The 22,937-nt window shown below is 37.2% G+C and overlaps 1 protein-coding gene across 5 annotated transcripts in view; it reads left to right on the plus strand.

Annotated features, from left to right (window-relative positions):
• nfixa (nuclear factor I/Xa) overlaps positions 1 to 22,937 on the plus strand; it is a 111,541-nt gene that overhangs the window by 23,943 nt on the left and 64,661 nt on the right. The window contains exon 2 of one of the 5 annotated variants that reach the window (XM_016561918.1): positions 13,038 to 13,111. The exons of the other annotated variants lie outside the window; for them this stretch is intronic. Coding sequence (XP_016417404.1) covers positions 13,043 to 13,111 — 69 coding nt within the window. The 5' untranslated portion in view covers positions 13,038 to 13,042. The remainder of the gene's footprint in view (positions 1 to 13,037; positions 13,112 to 22,937) is intronic. 5 annotated transcript variants of the gene reach the window in all.

The following is a 22,937-nucleotide window of genomic DNA, read 5'->3' on the forward strand; positions in this document are numbered from 1 at the left end:
TTTTTTTGTACTTGTTACTTTGCACTTTTTGTTAGAAAATGTTTATTTACTATTTATTTAAGTTTTTTTAAGGCATGTAATATTTTGATATTTAATTTCCATGATCTAAATATTCTTAAAAATTAAAAGTTTGTTGACATTTGGAAGTGTGTAGGCCTTCTTGCATTACTATGCTGTTACATTATGATTATATATTCAGTGGCATAAAATGGTCTTTAAAATGACAATAATATTGCTTATCGCAATTATTTCTGGGGCAATATATCGCACAACAAAAAGTTGTTATCGTGACATGCCTATTTCTAATGCATCTTTCTGTCTTTGTTTTATAAATCATTTGCTCTTATTTACTGGGCTCAGTTTAGCAATGAAAGCTCACTGCTTGAGCGATTTGATTTGAATGAAACAGTGAATTGTTCTTGCATTTGGTTTCAGATAAGCCTTGTTTGATTCACCTGGACTGAAGTGCTGCTTTTGGCAGGCCCCACTCTTCACTCTTGATAGATATTGCAGCTTTCCTAAACATAACAGAGCAATTTAACGATAATGACTAATGCCGTTTTACTGCCCTGTCTACCTATTGAATTTCCCCTTTCAATAAGGGTCTTTTTGGGACATGGCTCTGAGGGAGGAAGACATTGCATCAGACATGCACATTAACTACTCTTTCCTCCAGTTGTCTTGCTCAGCCTGGCAGGGAAATGGGTGAAACGGTAGGCTTTAACTAGGAGAAAGTGTGTGGGAATTGCAGAATATACTTTGAGAAAGCAGAAGAGAACTGGTTGGGACCAAGGCTTCAGCCCTGGGGAACACCATTCGATCTCCATCATAGGTAATTTCTATAAGCAAAAAACATTGCTATGTTAAAAAAACAAAACAAAGTCTAGCTATAAAATGTCATACTCAATAAAACGCATGACTGTAAACGCTTATGTGTCCCTAGGCTGTTGCCTTAAAGTGCTTGCCATTCACCTGTGCGTGTTTTTGATTACACTGAAGCAAATAAATCATCAGACTTACTAATCAAGCCACAGCGAATCAGCAGCAGAAGAGTCACATCAAGAAACCAGAGTGTCTGCATGAACGTCAACAACGTTAAGAGTTACCGTGAAGTCTTTGGCTCTGTTCAGGTGTCTAGTTTCTATCAGAGGACAGTGCAAATTGTTAATAGCTTCAGATTCCTCATGCATGAATCATTTTATAAAGGTGCAATGACGTTCCTCCCTCGTAGCCCAGCATGACCCTGCTGCAGTACTGCTGGCATAACCGTTTGGTGTGGTAACAATATGCAAAGTTACGTTATATTTATGATCCTGGCAGACGCCGTCTTACCAAAGCGTCTTAGAAAATACATGTGCTGTGTTTTAGCTGGCAGCTAAAGACGCAGCTCAAGTGCTACGATGAAACCTCAGGTTCTAGAAAGAACAAACGTGTCCGCTGTTATAGCTGAAGTCTTGCATTCTTAAAAATAAAGGTTCTTTATTGGCATCTATGGTTCCATGAAGAACCTTTAACCCCCATGGAACCACTAAAGGTTCTTCATAGTGGAAAAGGTTCTTTAGATAATTAAAAAAGTTCTACACAAAGAAAAATGGTTCTTTTAAGAACTGGTCTTGGTAATGTTCGATTCTACTAGATCTACACTTTCATGGACACCAGGATGATAATTACCATCTTCTTTCTCTCATTTTTCCTTTCCTTTCACAGTCTGTCTGTCTATGGCCTGTTTTTCAATCTTTCTTAAATATCCATCATCCATCTCTTATTAACCGTGCATTTTAGTTCTGTAGTCATCTTATGTGCATACACATACTGTATGCACACACAAAGCCAAGCACATATTACTCAATATGTTCTCATAATCACTTCACTTAGCACAGCTGTGTAACAATGGCGTCTTTAACAGCGGTGACCGCACTCTTGAATTTGTCTCCTCTCTTATTGCTCATTTAAAGAGAACTGGCAGTCTGGCCCAATGCTTTTGTAATTCAGTAAAGCTGTGTGTCTTTCATTGGCCAGAAATAACCAACTTCCACTGAAAGGTCATGGTCAAATTGAGGCCAGCACAAGCATATGGTTTTTTTGCTTTTATGCTAGGTCAAGCCTTTTCTTTACTGTTCATAATTTAACTTTAGGGTGAAAGACCTCAGGGTGAGTAAACATGCCTTAAATCAGGGCTATAAAAAATTGTTCAACTGGCTTTCATACATAGAATGATTAAAGGCAATATTTTACTTTATTTTTTGTGTCTTTTACTTAATTTTTTTAATTTTTCAACTATTTTAATTTATTACTGTGTACTTTTTTTTTTTTTATTCCTTTTAAATTAATATTTTTTATTTATTTTATTCCTTTTAAATTAATATTTTTTATTTATTTTATTTTGTATTCCTTTTTATTCATGTTTATTTTATTCCATTTAATACATTTTTACATTTTATTATTCTATTCTATTCTATTCTATTCTTCCGAGGCTTGCAGGCAACTCCTCAGTAATATTTGTATCACAGTGTGAGCCTTTAGGATGGCAGCTAACCAGGAAATGAGAAAGAAAAGTCCAAGAGCTGCAAAAGGGGTTTGTAAAGGGCTTTCAGATGAAGGCGCGTGTGAGTGTGTTTTGATGAGCCCGTGGCTCTCAGCGTAGGTGATAAATGGAGGGTTTAGAGCAAGTGTTTATAGTAGCACAGTAGCTGAAGAGGCCTGCTGTACCGATGGGCCTAAGACACTCTAGGTCGATTATTTCTGTCCTACAGGCTGTGTGTGTGTGTGTGTTTGAGACGGGTGTATTCAGTAGGCTCACAGTCAGTTGGCATCTATGACCGCAGCTCTGCCACTCTTGTTATATTTTGAGTAGCGCTCTATGCTGTAAACTGTATTGAGTAAGCAGATGCTAATAAAGTAGCTTTTTTTGTTTTTAACATTGTGTGCTTCTACAAAACTTGCATGGACGCAAATTCCTTGCACCATTGCCGTGGCTTTCAGTTGCTCCCCGTATTGTTGTTTGACCTTTGAAATGGATCGTAAACTGTAAAAAAAAAAAATTCCGTAAAATTTACGGTAAAAACCCAGCAACTGTGGTTGCCGGAATTTTACCGTAAAAAATACGGTAGCGACATTTTAGGTTTTACGGTTTTAAGTTAAATTTACAGTTCAATACAGTAATTTCATTAACTGATATAATGTTAATATACCAACCTAAAAGAAAAAACGAAGAAACATAGTTATTTCAACAACAACAAAAAAAACATCAAATTTGAAATGTAATGAAGGGAATTCTGGTAATGTCAATTTATCCACTGTAAATTATACAGTCTTTTTCACTTCCAAAAACGGTATACCGTAAAATTACATGTAATGTCCAATACAGTTTTTTACCGTATATAGTAGGGGAATTTACCGTTAGCCATTTAACAGGTTTTTACTGTAGCATTTTTACAGTCTTTTACCGTTAAATTCACGGTCATTTTTTCCAGTGTACGGAGCAGTGCACTGGTGCTGCACCACAGGCAGGGGAAAACCTGACAACAAACCTTAACATTACATTACTTTAAACTGCCGAGAAAGATATACTGAGAAAAAGAGTAAGAAAAGTGAAAATGTTTGCTTCAAATGTTTTTTTAGTAACTATGCAGCATAACACTCAATGCACAGATCTTCCCAAAGTCGTGCAGAATTTTGCATTACTTTGCTATGACCGCAGAGCTGCGATTCCCATGAGTGCTGTGATCTTGGGAAAAATAGAGCAATTAGTCTTTTCTGTCATTTATGCAAACATTCCACTGGAGCGACTGTTGAATGTACACACATGCTCCGGGCTCTTGCCATTTGTAGGCACTCGATGTGGTATCGCAAGGTTTATGAATTGATTACAGTCTGTCAATCCATCGACAAACAAAAAATATTATTTTACACCACGGTTGTTTTATTTCCACAGATGTTTACTTTTTTCACGTCTACAGGTCATTTGAAATGTCTAATAAAATGCCTGGCTCTGTTCCAAAAAGTGAGCTCCCTTGCTACCTACATAGGCAGCTGCCTTCTAAGACAGCATGCTATTGCTAACTCAAATGTAATCTCATGAGTGAGTGATTTGGGATTCGCTACATGTGAAATAGATAAAGTAATTTATTCCTGTGATGCAAAGATAGAATTTTCAGCATCATTACTCCAGTCTTCAGTGTCACATGATCCTTCAGAAATCCGGTATCGGGCGAGTACTGGAAAAAGTGGTATCGGTGCATCCCTAATAAATTGTAATAAAATTTCACATTTTACAAATTTTTTTTAATTTGTTTTATAATAAATTGTTCTAGATAAAATCCTCCATACAGTTTATGCACTTACCACACCCAGTGTGATGATGGATGAAGTATGATGTCATCCCATGTTGTCATAATGCTTCACTGTTAATATGGGACACAGTTTAGAGACAATGTCATATTCATGGTCTTCCTTCCTCTTCTGACCCCCATACTCATTAACACGGACCTGGCATGAATGGTGCATTATCTGGCGTCCGGCGAGAGCAACTGTCCCTCTGGCCACCTCGTAATTAATTCACCATTCTATTAGGGCTGGACGATATGGTCCAAATTTATATCACGATATATTTCTTAATTTCGGTCGATACGATATAATTCCGATATCGATATGAACACTATTTATCTGAAATAGAAATCTTTTGTAACATTATAAATGCCTTTATCATCACTTTTGATCAATTTTAAGCATCCTTGCTAAATAAAAGTATTAATTTCTATAATTTCTTTCTCAAAAAAATAATAAAAATTATACTGAATGGAATAGTGTATAATGTTACAAAAGCTTTTTATTTCAGATAAATGCTGATCTTTGGATCTTTCTATTCATCAAAGAATCCTGAAAAAATAATGTACTCAACTGTTTTAAATATTGATAATCAGCAAATCAGCATATTAGAATGATTTCTGAAGGATTATGTGACACTGAAGACTGGAGTAATGATGCTGAAAATTTACCTATGTATGATCACAGGAATAAATTACATTTTAAAATCTATTCAAAATAGAAAGCAATTTTAAATAGTAAAAATATTTCAACATTTTACTGTTTTTGCTGTACTTTGGATCAAATAAATGCAGCCTTGGTGAGCAGAAGAGAATTCTTAAAAAAAACAACATTAAAAATCTTACTGTTCAAAAACTTTTGACTGGTAGTGTAGGCTGATTATTCTTATAGATTGAAACAAATGTACTTCAGCCATAAAAAAGGGTATGAAAAGTGCTCCGAGTCGCTGCAGAAAACAAAAAAATTGAACAACAACAGAAACTTGAAATGTTGCTGGAGACGGGCTTATTTAAAATGCAAACTGATTGTCTGCCAGCAGGAGGCGCTTTTAGAGCGGTAGAACTAGCGGTTTCTCCAGTAACGGCTGTAATCCAAGCAGCTCCGCTCATGAACGCTACTTTATCAGATCAAATGAAAATGCCATCGAAACTTTTCTGAAGACAGTCAATTCCCTTCAGAGATACATTCATATAAAACACCGCATTCGGGTTCCGATCGGCTGAAGGGTTTTATAAATTACTCTTTTTCAAAACTATTGAAATGTAAAGAAATCTCAACAGGAACCAAGACTGGTCAAATTTACAGCATTTTACAAACAATCTGATATAGAAAGTTAAAAATAAATCTGGAATGTAATAATGATTTAATCGTTAAAAAAAATTTAATTGACATGATTGGAATTAAAATGATAAATTGAAATCAGTCAGTCAGTCACCTTTATTTATATAGCGCTTTTAACAATACAGATTGTGTCAAAGCAACTGAACAGCATTAATTAGGAAAATAGTGTGTCAATAATGCAAAATGACAATAGTAAACACTAATTTTCCAGTTAAAGACAGTTCATCATTGAATTCAGTGATGTCTTCATTCAGCTCAGTTCATAGTATCATAGTATCTGTGCAATCAAGGCGACGATATCGCTGGAAATGAAGTGTCTCCAACTAAGCAAGCCAGAGGCGACAGCGGCAAGGCACCAAAACTCCATCGGTGACAGAATGGAGAAAAAACCTTGGGAGAAACCAGGCTCAGTCGGGGGGCCAGTTCTCCTCTGTCCAGACCACACCAGCAGTTCAATTTCAGGCTGCAGCAAAGTCACATTGTGCAGAGGAATCGTCTGGTTCCTGTGGTCTTGTCCCGGTGGTCGTCTGAGACAAGGTCTTTACAGGGGAATAACATCTGTATCTGGGGCTCATCTAGTTGTCCTGGTCTCCGCTGTCTTTCAGGGCTGTAGAGGTCCTCTCTAGGTGCTGATCCACCATCTGGTCTGAATACGTACTGGATCCGGGTGACTGCAGTGACCATCTGATCTGGATACAGACTGGATCTGGTGGGTTGCCGGAGCGTACCACAATGGAAAATGGCCAAAAAAGTAGTTTTTCTGTTAAATTATGATTTTCTTTTCAATTTAAATGCACATTTCTTTTAGAAATTGATGCATCCAATCTTAATTTCCATCAAAATCTGGCACACAGACACATATACACATGCACACACACACCTATTCACTCATTGTTTGTCACTGAAGGCTAACTCATCCTCATTGTCATCACATGGAACTCTGCACTCTTCCTATTGCTCTTTCCGTGAAATATTGCTGTATTCATTTTCTGAAAAGAATAAGTAATTTTTCTTATTCATACATCAATACAACTATACTACAATAAACACTTCAAATAAATAAATAAATAACTGCAATCATATTATTGATGTTACTATATATAAAAAATCCCAATGGGGAAATACATTTACTTCAAACCCACTGTGGTACAGCGTTGACATATGGCAACATGCCTATTTTGCCGTAGTGGTACAGAGTTGCCATATGGTAATATTGATATTTTCTCAATTTACAGTAAAAACTACACTGTAAAAAAAAATCAGTAAAATTTACGGTAAAATACCAGCAACTGTGGTTGCCGGAATTTTACCATAAAAAATACGGTAGCGACATTTTAATTTAACTTAAGTTTTAACTTAAATTTACAGTTAAATACCGTAATTTAATTAACTGATATAATGATATAATGTTAATATATCAACCTATTGAAGTACTGAAGTATTTCAACAACAAAAAAAAAAACATCAAATTTGAAATGCAATTCAGGGAATTCTGGGAATGTCAATTTGCGGTTATCCTCTGTAAATTATACAGTCTTTTTCACTTCCAAAAACGGTATACCGTAATATTACATGTAATGTCCAATACAGTTTTTTACCGTATATAGTAGGGGAATTTACCGTTAGCCATTTAACAGGTTTTTACTGTAGCATTTTTACAGTCTTTTACCGTTAAATTCACGGTCATTTTTTCCAGTGTACGGAGCAGTGCACTGGTGCTGCACCACAGGCAGGGGAAAACCTGACAACAAACCTTAACATTACAGTACTTTAACCTGCTGCTGAGAAAGATATACTGAGAAGAGTAAGAAAAATGAATGTTTGCTTGACAGCAGATGTTTTTTAGGAACTATGCAGCATAACACTCAATGCACAGATCTTCCCAAAGTCATGCAGAATTTTGCATTACTTTGCTATGAACGCTGAACTGCGATACCCATGAGTGCTGTGATCTTGGGAAAAATAGAGCAGTTAGTCTTTTCTGTCATTTATGCAAACATTCCACTGGAGCAACTCTTGAATGTACACATGCTCCAGGCTCTTGCCATTTGTGAAGGTACAGTAGGCACTCGTATATGAGGTATCGCAAGATTTATGAATTGATTATTTTACACCATGGTTGTTTTATTTTCACAGATATTCACTTAATTCATGTCTGGCCATTTGAAATGTTGGATAAAATGTCTGGCTCCATTCCAAAATCTAGTGAGCTCCCTTGCTCTTTGCTACCTACATACAGTAGGCAGCTGCCTTCTAAGACGGCATGTTAAATGAAATTGGAACCTCATGAGTGAGTGATTTGAGATACAATCAATAGGCAGCAACATGCTTCATACATACTTTGTTTCCAGTAGCATTTAACATTAGTGTTTTTTGAAAAAAAAAAAAAAATAGATGATGGGTAAAGTACATTTTATTAGTATAGTATATTTATAATCCAGGTTTCTGTTGCTTGGATGCCATTCATGAACAAAGCGTTTATTTAATTAAACTTGTGCATTTTGTTTCGGTTAAAGATATACACTTGCCTTCCAAAAAGAGTAAGATATTTTTAACGTTTTTCTTCTGTTTACCAAGGCTGCATTTATTTGAAAAAAAAAATACAGTAAAAACAGTAATATTGTGAAATAATATTACAATTTAAAATATCTGTTTTCTATGTGAATATATTTTAAAATGTAATTTATTCCTGTGACGCAAAGCTGAATTTTCAGCATCATTACTTCAGTCTTCAATGTTGCCTGATCCTTCAGAAATCATTCTAATATGCTGATTTGCTGCTCAAGAAACATCATCTGTATTCAAAACCTTGTTACAATTTCAGGATTTTTTGATGAATAGAAAGTTCAAAAGAACTTCAAATAGAAACATTGTTACATTATAAATGCCTTTACTGCCCCTTTTGATCAATTTAATGCATCCTTGCTGTGTAAAAGTATTGATTTCTCACTAGGTTTTGTAACAGAGCCTCTATCACTTCAAGCTTCCATGCATGAACTCAATTAACATTAACAACTGCATTGTGTGAGAAATGTGCCGCTGCGAGCATGTGTTGTCTGACCAAGGTGCGTCCTGTAATCCTGTGTAATCTGGCTCTGGTCTATTAGCGATTAATTGATTGCGATATCTAATCTGAACGGACTATTATTTATGATGGTTATCATCGAAATTGCCCGTAATGGCAGATAATTATGGCCAGATGTGGTCAATCTGAGATTAGCTTTTAAAGTCAACACACATTACAGTAAACCATCGCAGATGTGTAATATGCACACACACCCTCCCCCTTAATTTAAGCATCATGTTTGTGGAATGCAAGAACATGCGCAACTCTACTTTCTCCTAACCTCAAATGAAAGACATTACCCCTTCTGAAGACAAACACACACACACACACACACACTGTTCTCTCCATCACTACAATAATGCTCATTGTCAGAATTTTATACAGTACTTGTTTAATTAATATTTCCTGTTTAATTTAGTCATTTTTGTTTAAATTTACTACTTTCTTAGTTCTCTCTCTTATTTTACACTTATTGCTGCATTATTGCCGTGTTTGCCAAGGCTAGCATCATTTTTACTTTTGCTTGTATTTTTCTTCTGAACTATTAGATTTTTGGATGGCAGATGATGCAGTGGAAAGGTTCCATGGATGTTAAAGGTTCTTTATGGAACCATAGAAGAACCTTTACTTTTAAAAGTGTTTAAAGTTTAAATAAAAACTTAGAAATCCTTTTATGATAATAAAGGTGAAAATCTTGACTTGCATTGATAGAGGTGCCAGAATTTTATAGTGATTTGTAGGCGAACCAAGTAGCCACCTAGCATCCATCCAGAACACCTTAGTATTATGTTGGCAAATTTGGCATGGACAAACTTTTTAAAGTCCCCATGAAATCAAAAGTAAAGGTTTTTGGGTGTTAGTATCAATATGTTAGTCTTAAGGTTATCTATAAGGCAGTGTGCTCCAAAACAGTGACAAAATTCGCATTTAGAAGATATAAGCATTCAAAGCTTGCAGTTCGTCACTTCTGACAAAACAGCTCAACGATTTTTTTGACGTCTCATCGTACTTCAGCTTCTCATCAAACTTTCTGTCCAATCAAATGCTCTCTAGAAGCCCCCTACACTATATTAAAAAGGGGCGGGGCTGCTTGATATGTCCCGCCCTGTCTTCCTGTTTCAGTTAAAATTACGTCAACACATAGAGTAACGCTGCAGGTTTCTAAGCATTTCAGGGGACCTTTAAAGTTCTGTCATTGCAGTAAAGTGCACTAAATTTGAATGCCTTAGATGGTCTTGGATCAGTTTCACACAGTGTTTATGTTACTTTTGTGTTACTTTTTGTCTCCTGGGCTGGACTTGCTTATTTGTTTTTTAATAACAGGACAAAAGTTAGATTTTTTTGAAACCGTAAAGGCCCTTTCACACCAAAAGTGAAATAAATAAGCCTCAGGCTGATAGTAGTGCCTCTGTACTTACTCCCAATTTCTCTCAACGCAGGGACAGGAGAGCTGTCAGTCAATAAATTGGAAAACAAAGTAACTTGTGTTAATTATTTGAAAAAGTAAGTCAAATATTTAGTTGTAAATTAAATAGTACAGAGTGTCTATTTACACTAAGTGCAAATAGCCCGCCTTGTTGGCAGAGGCTATTTACACTAGCTCCACACAAAACAGCTCAACGATTTTTTTGACGTCTCATCGTACTTCAGCTTCTCATCAAACTTTCTGTCCAATCAAATGCTCTCTAGAATTCGAAGCGCCCGCCCCCTACGCTATAAAATAGACGCTGAAGCCGCGGCTGAAATCGGTCACTTGTCCACAGAATTAGTATTTTCTGTACAGTGAATGGCACGTAGTGCACTATATAGGGGACAGGGAACGATTCAAACAGTTTAAATATGCTTTCGATTGAGGAAAAAAAGAAGTCTGGTTTGGCGCTGTGTCACGCTAACCACCGCACACACACTCTGCTCCGGTCCAGAGACACGATAGCACGGAGCGGATCACATGCGCGAGTCGGCGCAGACCACAAAATGTATCGGAGCTATTTGAATTCTACACAGAATGCTATATTTTATAGCAATATGGATGAGATTGTGGCTGGCATACCCTGTCAAATGCGGCTTTACGGAGCTCAACGGCTCTGAACGGCTCTAGCCCAAGCTGTGATATAAACGAACGCTTTTGGCTATTTTAAAAAGGGGCGGGGCTGCTTGATATGTCCCGCCCTGTCTTCCTGTTTCAGTTAAAATTACGTCAACACATAGAGTAACGCTGCAGGTTTCTAAGCATTTCAGGGGACCTTTAAAGTTCTGTCATTGCAGTAAAGTGCACTAAATTTGAATGCCTTAGATGGTCTTGGATCAGTTTCACACAGTGTTTATGTTACTTTTGTGTTACTTTTTGTCTCCTGGGCTGGACTTGCTTATTTGTTTTTTAATAACAGGACAAAAGTTAGATTTTTTTGAAACCGTAAAGGCCCTTTCACACCAAAAGTGAAATAAATAAGCCTCAGGCTGATAGTAGTGCCTCTGTACTTACTCCCAATTTCTCTCAACGCAGGGACAGGAGAGCTGTCAGTCAATAAATTGGAAAACAAAGTAACTTGTGTTAATTATTTGAAAAAGTAAGTCAAATATTTAGTTGTAAATTAAATAGTACAGAGTGTCTATTTACACTAAGTGCAAATAGCCCGCCTTGTTGGCAGAGGCTATTTACACTAGCTCCACCCACAAACGTGTGATAGGGCTAGTCAACACTATAAAAGATGGCTGTCAGCTGTTAGCTCCAGGGGCGTAGATGGTAAAGCGTAAAACGTAGTCTTTTTTTGACGCGATCGACCCGGGTTCGAATCTGCCTTTTGCCAAACTTTTTTTTCTCCCTTTTCAAATCTCATATCACATCGGAAAGGCATTTATTTTCAATAAAAATGAAGGACCACTATTTGCAATAAGTAGTATAAATAGCAAAAAATCCTGCTATTTTAACAGTGTAAATAGAATCCATTGCTATTTGCACTTAGTGTAAATAGCATCCATCACTATTTGCACTTAGTGTAAATAGCATCTATTGCTAAGAATCTTAGTGCAAATAGCCGCTGCCTAAAAAGTAATGGGTTACTTTACAAGTTACTTGGAAAAAGTAATCTGATTAAACTAATTGCATTACTTGTAATGCATTACACCCCCCCCCACACACACACTCACAAACAAACAAACACAAATCGTGTAGTATTTCCTTTGAAACCGTTTTCTTTCAAAAATTGATGTCACAAATAGGCTAATTACAAAAAATGGCAAGTGACACATTGAATTAAATGTGGAATTTTGAAGTAGAACGATTGAATTTTCTTGCAAAAATGTATTCCAATAATCTTTATTTACAACCTCTAAAAATCATTTTTTTACAGTGTAGGTGATGTTTGATCATGAGTAAGGTCATGATTTAGGTTTATGAGGCTGGATGCAGATCAGCGTCAGTGTCACCGTCACTCTGTGGATTTAGGGAGGAATGTGGTGAAAAGGGAGGGATGGTGGTTTTTAAACGATTGGAGAGAGCGATGTCGGTTTTTAAATGAGTTCAGGGAGGGATGGTGGTTCTTAAAGGCGTGGAGGAGGTGATGTTTATTGACTTGCGGACCGCTGCAGCCATAGAGCGTTACTTAGAAGAATGGATGGCAGCGGTCCAGGGATGTAGAGAGACGCGGCACATTCATACAGTATGTGCACATGTGTGTGTTTAACACGTAAAACTAATCAAGCTTTGTAACTTAAACGGGAATGAGACCAGGGTGAGTGTTAAAAAAAAGAGCAAAGTAGAGAAAGAACAGTCTCCTGTAATCCCCGTGTTAAACAGATGTTTATTTTGTTGTAGGGTGTTATAAATGGGTGCAGGAGAAGTGGTGCCTGTTTCCTTATTGGGAGCATTTACATGGTTTAACTGTTTCACTCTCTCACACACTTGCTCTGTTCCAAAACCTAATGAGCTGCCTATGTAGCCAGTATTTTAAGGCATTAAAGAAGTAAGATTCTGCATATGTAGAGTGAATGATGAGCTTCGGGATGGTGCCTTAGAAGGGAGTTCCCTATGTAGACGGCAAGGCAGATCACTACATTCTGGAACGCTGTTTTTTTTTTTTTCTCTCACTGTGTGCATATTCGTAAATCTCATTTGCTGTGAAGTTCTCTGACATACTGAGATGTGTGTTAGAAGCCTCTTGGCAACTGAACAAAATTTCTGTCAGAGTTTTAAAATTTATGCCACAATGTGCAGACACACAATACTATTGCATTTGATTTCCACAGTTCGCAAATAATGTGCAGCTGTTTATTTTCTTCTCTCTTGTTCCCTTTGGAGGTATAGGATTCATGATTCGTCAAAGCACAGTATCATCACAGCAGTCAAATCTCTGCAGGCAACTCGAACCAGATTTGTTGGTAAACTACTACACGTTGTGCCAATTAAAATGATGAATTGTGATTTCTGTTTATGTAAGTAAGCTAATCAGGGCACATCTGTAAACAGATGACTGCTGTCAGTGTTATTGCCCATCTAAACTCATAAAACAAAAGAGCAGTCAACAAAATTTAAAAGATTTACAACTGAACTGCAATTCTTTTAAATGCAGTGCAATTAAAATGCTAGCATATAGCATCTCAAAGGTGCAGTGTGTAATTTCTGCACCCACAAGCGTTCTGTAGAGAAACTGATTTTTAAGAATAACTTGTAAACCTTTAAAGACAGGTAGGTCTGTCTTCAAAGGCTACGAGGTTGATAATCAATAGTTTTTGCTTTTGTTGAACCCACCAGCCCCCATTATTTCAACTAATTAAAAAAAAAAAAATCATGTTTAACATTCGGATTTCAGATGGAAAACTACATTACCCATGATTCCAAAGAGAAACTTCTACCAATCAGAGAATTGCAACAAGTCAAACTACTTTAATATCCATCTATATATGCATATTTTGCAACAAGCTCAAAATATATTGGTTCTGTATACATAATCGACATCTTTAAATCAATAGTTTCATATTTCTCCATTGCTTTCGCTCATTAAAACAGTCATTTACAGTTCTGCTCCATTTTTTGTCAGATTTTCAAATTATTTTTTCATATAAAAATCTGTAATGTTGTAGTGGTTTAGTTTGGTTGACAGCTTGTAATTCTTAACAAAGATGCTTTAAAATTCCTCTGGGATAAATGAATGGGGAAAATGCTTCCAGATCCATGGCATAAGTTGTGGGTGGGACTATCTGTTTGTCTGACCAATGCTACAAAGAGGGAGTATTTGGGAAACCTGTTTGAAAACAGCCATTATTGTTGCCGTTCTATTTGGTGCACTTCTGAGAAATGTTATCGAAATATCAGTCACTGCAGCCACTAAATGCCTCAGGCTTCCCACTGTCTTTTTATTCAGTAAACTAGCCTCAGTGAATCAGGTCCGTAGCGGTGGTGTGACTCGGGCCGTGTGGCGCGCTGCCAGCTTCCAGCCTCACTCCCGTGATATGTGTGTTTAGACTGGCTTTCACCGAGGTGGTAAAATCCAGACATTAACCTGAAGGCATAGCACAGTCAGTCCTCTGAGTTATGCCAGCCTTTCACCAATGCCGCCCACCACAGGAAAGAGAGAGGGGCAGTATTTAAAGGCTCGCTCGAAATGTTTTGGCAGGGATGTAATCGTGATCTTGGCATTGAATGCAGGCTCAGTCTAAGGAACTGGGTCATGTTCGGGTTAGCATTTTGCAGCGTCTGCTCGCATACTCTCAGAGAATTACTAAATGAGCTCAATATCTGGCAGCGCCTGACAAAGCTTATCGTTGCGCTTGAGTCAGCCATCAAGGAGCAGAGTTTTATGTGCGTTTTATAATTCGCAGAGGAGTTCGTGATGATGTCATCAGCTCATTTCAGCTGGCGTCGGATCAGTTGATTCATGAGCGTTTCGTAATTGAAAGAGATCACAGAATATTGGTGGAGGGATGTTCTGGGATCAGTAAAAGATGTTAGACTAATTCCACAACCGAGGTCAGATACTGATCCTGAGCATTAGCATGAGCATGGTGCTAGTTTACCTGTACGATAAGGAACTTTTGGAAGCCAGCTTTTTTTCTTTTATTATGTTAACATGTTGTCCTTATCTCGTCCATTGGAAGCACTCGTTATTCTCTGTGTACAGACTCTGTGCTCAGGTTACACAGCTCGGGGGCCACTTTTAGAAAATGCACAGTGAATAAAATGACCTGATAATTCATTTGGGTTTAAAATATGCAGTAACCAACAATTGAGACGTTGACGGATGCCTTTTTCAGCTGCCTTGTTCTCGGAAGTATTTTTCTGCACGGGGATCAAAACCTAACCAAGAAGCTCTGAGACGAATCGTGATGATTTGAATTAAAACAAAGTATTGAAATGCAGAAAGATGACCAAGACTGAGTGAATTAGAAATGTATTGATGCACTTGTTGACTTGTAGTCTTTAATTCGGAGTATAAATTGTCTTATTTTATTAAAGTTATTGCAAAATATTCCGAAATATACAAATTAGCTGTTTGATGGTGGGTGGTCATGTCTCAGATTTTTATTGCATTATTCGTTTCTTGGTGGGCTATGAGTAGTGTTGTTTTTCATGGGGAAAGCCACAAGTTAGGTGTGAATTCATCATTTCTAGAAAGTTCATAATCTGAACTCATGGTTGTTTTATATGTTGTCCTAAAAATCAGTGAAAACGGATGAGATTTGTACTTGTGGAACTTTCTTTGTGCTTTGTTATAGCTAGTTTTTTAAAACAATTTATTGTTATTTGTGCACTCTCGAAAATAGTTGTTTTTGAATTTTTTTTAGAATTGTTCATTGATAGGTGCTTTGGGGAACCAAAATAGTTCTTCTGTGGCATCTCTGTGAAACCTTTCTTTTTAAGAGTTTTTAAGACTCTTTTCATTTTTCAGAACATTTCAGTGTCATTGAAGTGATTTTAACATGTAAATCATATGTAAATATTTTGAATACTTAATATTTATACAAGCAAATTGACTATAATTGGTGTACATTGCAAAACCTATACCCCATCTGCAATGCAAACAAATGGCATGCATAGCATGCAATCAGCAAGCACGTTGCAATAAAATCCTTGTCTATTTGTGTTTTGTATTGTTTTGCATGATACAACACGAACGGCTCACAACACAAACAAAACATAATTTGTTTTTACAGTTGTGCTGTAGATTCAGTAGCAGTATTTCAGTACAGTGTAGAGTGCACATCGGCAGACATAAATCATTCTGTTTCAGTATTTTTTTTTAAATCTTGATTTCCAGCCCTAATTACATTAGCTGGCTAGTGTGAGTGTTTTCTTTCTTTGTACCTGAGAGGTAAGGCCTCGGGTAGAAGCACTGATATGCACATATTGGATTTCTTAAGGGGATGCAAAGGAATGTTAACCATATTATCCCATTTAGAGGCTCTTCAGGTTGCCAAGTTCTGTCTTGGGATCTCAGGAACTTTGTGCATTGTGCTTGCCGTCCCTCACTAGTCTTCTCTGTGGTCGCAGTCCTATGGAATGCATCTGAATTGTACGGTTGCCAGATATTATCGGTTTAATCAATGTCTCATTCTCCTAAAATGCACCTTGCAGGGTTTAGGTATTTTGTTCATCTTATCTTAGCGAGTCAGGAACTCAGAAACACAACACTGTGTGTGCGTTTCATACAGTCTGTTAAGGGGCCGGGACAGGGCGTCATGTAATTTTTACTCCCAAATTCTGTTCTCTGTTCCATTGCCACACCCCATCAGCATTTAAAGAAGTCGTTGTACAGTTGTTGATTTTCAGCGCTGGAACTCGGAAGTGCTGTGAATGTACTGGGTAAAATCCCACAAAGGGCTCAACGGAAGAAACTGGATCAGGCCCTTGGGTACTGCGGCGAAGAACTTCTCTGTTCTTCGACTGGACAAATTGTGCATTGAGCTTCTAGAGCAGACGCTTAATGGAAAGATTCACCTAAAAAATGAAGATTCTTTCAGCATTTACTCATCTGAGTAATTTAAAAAAAAAATGATTATATTGTTTCTTTCAAAAAAATCTAAGACATACTGAAAAATCACTTTAGCATACAATGCCTTCCACTGAAGATGTGGTTTGGAATGACTTAGAATTGTTATGAATTATGACAATTCATTTTTCTGGTGAACTATTCCTTTAAGTTTATTATAGAAGGGTTATGTTTTGGTTAACCAATGTCAAGTTGGTCTCACCAAGCTAGCATTTTTCTTATGTCCAGAGAGACTAAGGCTACATCCACTCGAGCTTTCCCTAACCGATCTTTTTTTCCCCTCGTCTCAAGAAATATCTGCGTACACACGACACCATGAAACCGACACAAAACGATGTAGTATACATGCCAGACCAGTATGTGGCGCTGTAATTCTGCCACAGAGCTACACTAAAAACAGAGAAGGAGACTTGGACTATGTGCATAAACCTTGCGCGCGGTATACAAACGAACATGGAACAATACATTTATTAATCTGTGTTAATGTTAGTTAATAAAAAGACAACCGTTCAGTGTTTGTTTGATGTAGCGGTGTCTGACTAGGGTCGAGACGTGGGATGATGAAAGGGTGGCGTTTTCAGATTTATCCACTCTGGGACCCGGTTTAAAAAAATATCGGTTTCGCGCTCCCAAAACGCCGGTTCCGTCTGGACGAAACACCAATCCGATACAAAATTTTTGCGTATACAGCTAAACGCGTCTCCTTGTGGATGGGGCCTAAGATTCCTCCCTTTCTCAATTTCACTTTTTCTCTCATGTTTCCTCCCTCCTGGTATGATTAATTTTAATTAAGTCTTGCACATGCACGCTTAAAAAAAAAAAAAAAAGATGAAAAAAATATTGTAAATAAAACAAAGATTAAGTTTGACAAGAAAATGCAATTTCAGTTTTTACACTTTAAATTGTCATGCTTAATTCAGTGTGTTACTTTCCATTTCTTATGTAATTATATAAATAGTTAAGTATTGCTAAACATTTACTAGCAGTTTCTAAACAAACATTTCTAAACCAAATTTTCTTTCAGTGCAGTTCGGACCAGCTTTAAAACCGCTGTATTTGTGTATGCAGTATCAACGATAATCCTCCTGGCAGTATGAAAAATCAAGCATAATTAGTCCTGAATATGTTTGTAGAAGAGTAAGCGGGCCAGCTCTTTTTATTTGTGTTTTTGTGAGCGTACCTTCCCACAGGTGTCAGGACCATGAGACCTGAGCAAACACGCAGGCCAGTGCAGCCAAATGGAGGTCAGGTTCTAGCGTGTGCACTGGATTTCTATCTCTGCGCTCTGGAGAGAAACTCTGGTTCCAAAGACAAGATGGAGGATGAGGCCGTGCTGTAGAATAACTCGAAACGCCTTTTAAAATGCAGTAACTGTTTCTAAAAACCTCTAAACTAAAAATCTAGTTACCCAATTAGTGCTGCTGGTGATTACTCTTCCTCATACTTAGAGATTTTTCAACATGCCTATCTTAACTCATTCAATTTGTACAGACATAGATACCATCAAGCTGCTTTTTTTTTAGTGATTGAATTTTTAGCCAGTGAATGATATATGGATAAAACAATCGTAGATTTAAATTAAACAGATAAAACTGAGCCATATCTATGGACTACAATATTACAGAAACAGACTTATTTTGCTTGACCAAGTAAAAAACACCTAGAAATCAACCAGACGACTCACCCACAATGCCATAGTACAGACATTGGCAAGTTTTGCATGGGTTCGCACTAGGGATGGGCGATATGGGCTTTAAAATGTATCACGGTAATTTCTGATATTTATTGCGATAACGATATCAATGACGATAATTTAGGGAATCCTGTTTCTTTAGAGAAAAGTTTTTTCCCAAAATAGGGTGTTGTGAGCAGTACACAGGTAATGTAATGACTGTTTAATTAATACTGGAAGCCGGAGGGCGCCCTTGCGCAGAAACTCCACATATGCATAGTAGAAGTAATGCTCCAGGAAATCCCTAATATGGACAGAGGTATCCAGTGATGGCTGTAGCTGAATAAAAGGCAGATAGAGAAATTTTAACTGAGGAAACCTGAAGACAATAAACATGCGATTGCACAAAATATATGGTATCTGTGTTCAAGCAATCTTGGGTATTTTTATAAGGATAAAGTATATTTATAATGCAATGCTAATCGACATAGCCTTTATCACTGTATATAATGCTATAAAATAGCATGATTTCTTCCTTATTCTGTGATACGAAACCACGTCTGATCATAAAAATAAGTTATTTCAAACACTCGACTATGTTGTGAAGTTAATACGGAGAATAAGCACGTCAATAAATAATATCTTTGTTGGACAACAGGTTTGTAAACGACTCATACACATGTAAAACTGTGTCGCACACGTGCTACTGTAGTATGTCAACAACTAGACTTTATCATTATTATCGCGGGAAGACTAATTCTTATCGTGGGGAGAATTTTTACCGGTATATCGCAAACGATAAGATAACGCCCATCCTAGTTAGCACCACTCAAATTTTTAAAAAAAATGAATGCATTTATTTATTTTGCCTTTTAGCTTATGATTGATTTTTTTTGTACAGCATTTACTCTTTGTCTCTCTTGCTTCTGTCCGTCCATTTCCTTCTAGGTTTCGTTTTGAGAGACCACAGATGAGGTGGTAATGTCTTGACGTGTATGGAGAGACTTCTAGCTCTGGTTGTGTCTGCAGGGCTCTCTAAAAAGCTCCAGCTGTTTCAGATTTTGTTTCCAAGCTCTAGCAAGCTTTTTTTGAGTGGATGATGATGACAATGATAGTTGTGGTTGTCATGAGAAGAACAACCGCAATATGTATATGTATGCATGTGTGTGTGTGTGTGTGTATATATATAACAAGCAGGGAGGCAGTGAAAGGCACAAGCAAAGAAGTGTCATTAACTTTTGGGCAGAATGCTAATGCACTTGCAAAATGCCAGTAAACACAAACGACACTTTCTCCCTTTCCCTTATAAACACACAAATTCTTACCCCAGCTGCAGTATGTGCACACACACACACACATTCCCTCCCCCTGGATTAAGCTTACTATAATGGGAAAGCCCTCAGTGCATGCAGTGTTACTCTCTCATTACCACTGCACCTGTCCTGAACTGACAGAACTAATGCTGGACAGCTCTTAATGAGAGAAAGCGGCTGACAGATGAGACAAATGCTGACAGAGAGAGAGTTCACTGTCAGAAATGAAACGGAAATGATTTCTGAACTTGGAATTTCATGCAGCAGTCAAAGTTTCAGTTTTTATACCTGAAAAATAGCTGTTTTCAGTTTTCATCTAATTTAATATGTAATTTATTCCTGTGACACAAAGCTGAATTTTCAGCATCATTACTCCAGTCTTCAGTGCCACGTGATTCTTCAGAAATCATTCTAATATGATGATTTGGTGACAGTTAATGTATTTTGTTTGTTCTTGGTTCTCTGTGTGTGTTATCTTATTGTTAGTGATAAAGAAAGTGAGAGAAAGTGATATTGAGGTACTTATTTTTTTATCATATTTAATAATACAATCATTGGAATTATTTCATAAAATGTCTCAGCCAAATTAATCATTTTGCAATTTTGAGAATATTATAATTTGAAAACTTTAGGAAAGTCTTGGCAATAAGAAATAAACAATTTTCTAGTAAATGGTGTGTAGTGTTTAATTTGTATCTCAACAATACTGTGATTTATGGAGTCTTTAAATAGTATTGTTTATACATGGATTATCAACTCTTTAGACATTGGCATCATTTATATATATAAAAAAAGAAATATATATATATATATCTACCAACCACTAATTATTAATAATTCATTAAATGATTTAGTGAAAACTCTTTAACCTATCTTTTCTATCACAAACTCATATACACGCTCCTCCATCAGCTCTTTTTTCTCTTCAACAAAGGGTTTCCTCACAGGCATTGTACCTCATTGTGCACATGTGTGAGCGTGTCATGCAGCTAGTGGCCATTTACTCTCACCTTTGCCATTGTAGTGTAATTACATCTAGTCATCACTGAGCGTGCGTGCGTGTGACCGGGTGAGACATTTGTGTTTTGTGTTCGTGTTGTTGATCTAGGGCTTGCACGGCTACTCGTTTTCCCTAGTCATCCAGAAAAGTAGCGGACTAGTCAGCGAGCCAATGTTTACCTTATGTAAATGTGCTGCCGTGCAGCTGCAGAGTGTGTCTGTGCAGCTGAGATTTGAAAATAGTGTCTAAATGGACACAGGCCCAGCACTGACTAGTTGTAGAAATAATCAACTAGTTGGTACAACCTAGTCAACAAAACCTAGATACAAAATCATATGTCTGATGGAATGTTTTTTTTTTTATGCATGTGCTTAAGTCTTAAGACAAGGTCAATTCAAAGGCTGCAATTGACTTAAAGAAGTATATAGTCTATTTGCACTGTAAGTTTCAGAGCAAACAGTGGCACCGTGTTCATTTACACACATGCAGCTTATAACACAGGGTTTTCAGAGCAATATTTTTGTGGACAAGTTTACAGCATTTCAACAATATTATGCCAAAATAAAAGCTTGAATAATGATCGCTTGAGAGTTTGAACATTTGAAAGGGAAGATATTAAGACATAAATATTTGTATTGCAGCTTTTAGTTGTTATTTTAGTTGTTTCTTGAACCCAAGACCCTTAAAGGAGTGGTTCACCCAAAAATTAAATTTTACTCAAACTCATCTAAATCTTGGATGGCCTGAGGATGTTTCTTCATGGGATCAGATTTGTAGAAATTTAGCATTACATCACTTGCTGACCAATGGATCCTCTGCAGTGAATGGGTGCCGTCAAAATGAGAGTCCAAACAGCTGATAAAAACATTACAATAATCCACAAGTAATCCACACCACTCCAGTCCATCAATTAACATCTTGTGAAGTGAAAAGCTGTGTTTATAAGAAACAAATCCATCATTAAGGCATTTTAACCATTGCTTCTGGACAAAATACCAGTTCATAATCCATAATGTTTCTTCTGATGAAAAAGTCCATCACCTGTTCCCTTACACAGAGTGTGTTTTATTTGTTTACACTTGAACTGCTAGTTTTGTGGGTTTTGGGTTTGTGGGTATTTAGTGCATGTTTGTCAGTTTGATCTTTGCACAATTACTGTAAACACCCTAAACTCAAATGCAAATTAAATTTGCCTATAGCATTCATTAATGAAGTCTTCAGTTTGGTGTACTAGTGACATAACGATACAAGCTGGTGAGGAAAAAAGGTTTATATCATCTGTGAATACAGTATAGCGTGAAGATTTCTCATAAAAAGATGTGAGACACGAGTTTGTTTGATAAAATAATTAGAAATGAAGTGACAGAAATGTAGGGAATTAGAGTTATCACAGGAAAAAAGACAAATGACATGACCAGTGTGTGTGGGGCATGAGAGAAGAGAGAGTCAGGGAGAAAGATGGAAAGAGAGATAGAGTGGCAGAAAGACAGGAGGTGGTGGGTGCCTCATTTGCATAAAGGGTAGGGCACGATGCCCAGTTTAGGAGAAGGGTTGGCACCTCGCCTCGCCGAGTGGCGGAGGTAAAGAAAAGAATGAGAATAAAAGCGAGGGTGGAGGGGTGTGCATTGGGGAGCCCAGAACATCTCTAGTTTAAACCTGGTACTTGGCACTAGAGCTGCTGAAATATCAACCATAATTACATGCAGTTATTTACAGGTTGTGACTGGATGTATATGCTGGAACCTGACTTCCTTATGACTGAGTACCAGGGTGATTCTAGGATGTCGGTCTAATGTTGTGTGCGAACCAGACAACGACAAATTATAAGGCTCTTCCATGTAAATATGAGTTTCTGTCGTTGGCAACCGACCGTGATAGAAGTTTTCGTTAGTCGTTGGATTTATACGTGTGGCGTTTTAATGCATAGACTCGCTTGCAGTTGCATCTTATTTACATTGATGCATTTGATTTTGGTTGCGTTTTATGTTGTGTAGTAGTATGGAGGGCGGATGGTTTTGCTTGAGGACATAGACCAAGGCATCAGCAAGAGCAATCACTGAACAGAGAGAAGGACAGTACTTTAATGAACTTTAAAGTGTTACTTTTTTACTAACTGGTAAGGGTGTATTCAGAGTAAAATTAAGCTGATATAGCTTACAGAAGATTCTTGCTAACTTCTGATACAGCCACTGAATTAAATCATCACATTCATTGAAGTTTACAGAGCCTAGGG

The sequence above is a fragment of the Sinocyclocheilus rhinocerous genome, unplaced genomic scaffold (genome assembly GCF_001515625.1).
Source record: "Sinocyclocheilus rhinocerous isolate Xijiao unplaced genomic scaffold, SAMN03320098_v1.1 scaffold229, whole genome shotgun sequence".
NCBI classification, from domain to species: Eukaryota; Metazoa; Chordata; class Actinopteri; order Cypriniformes; family Cyprinidae; genus Sinocyclocheilus; species Sinocyclocheilus rhinocerous.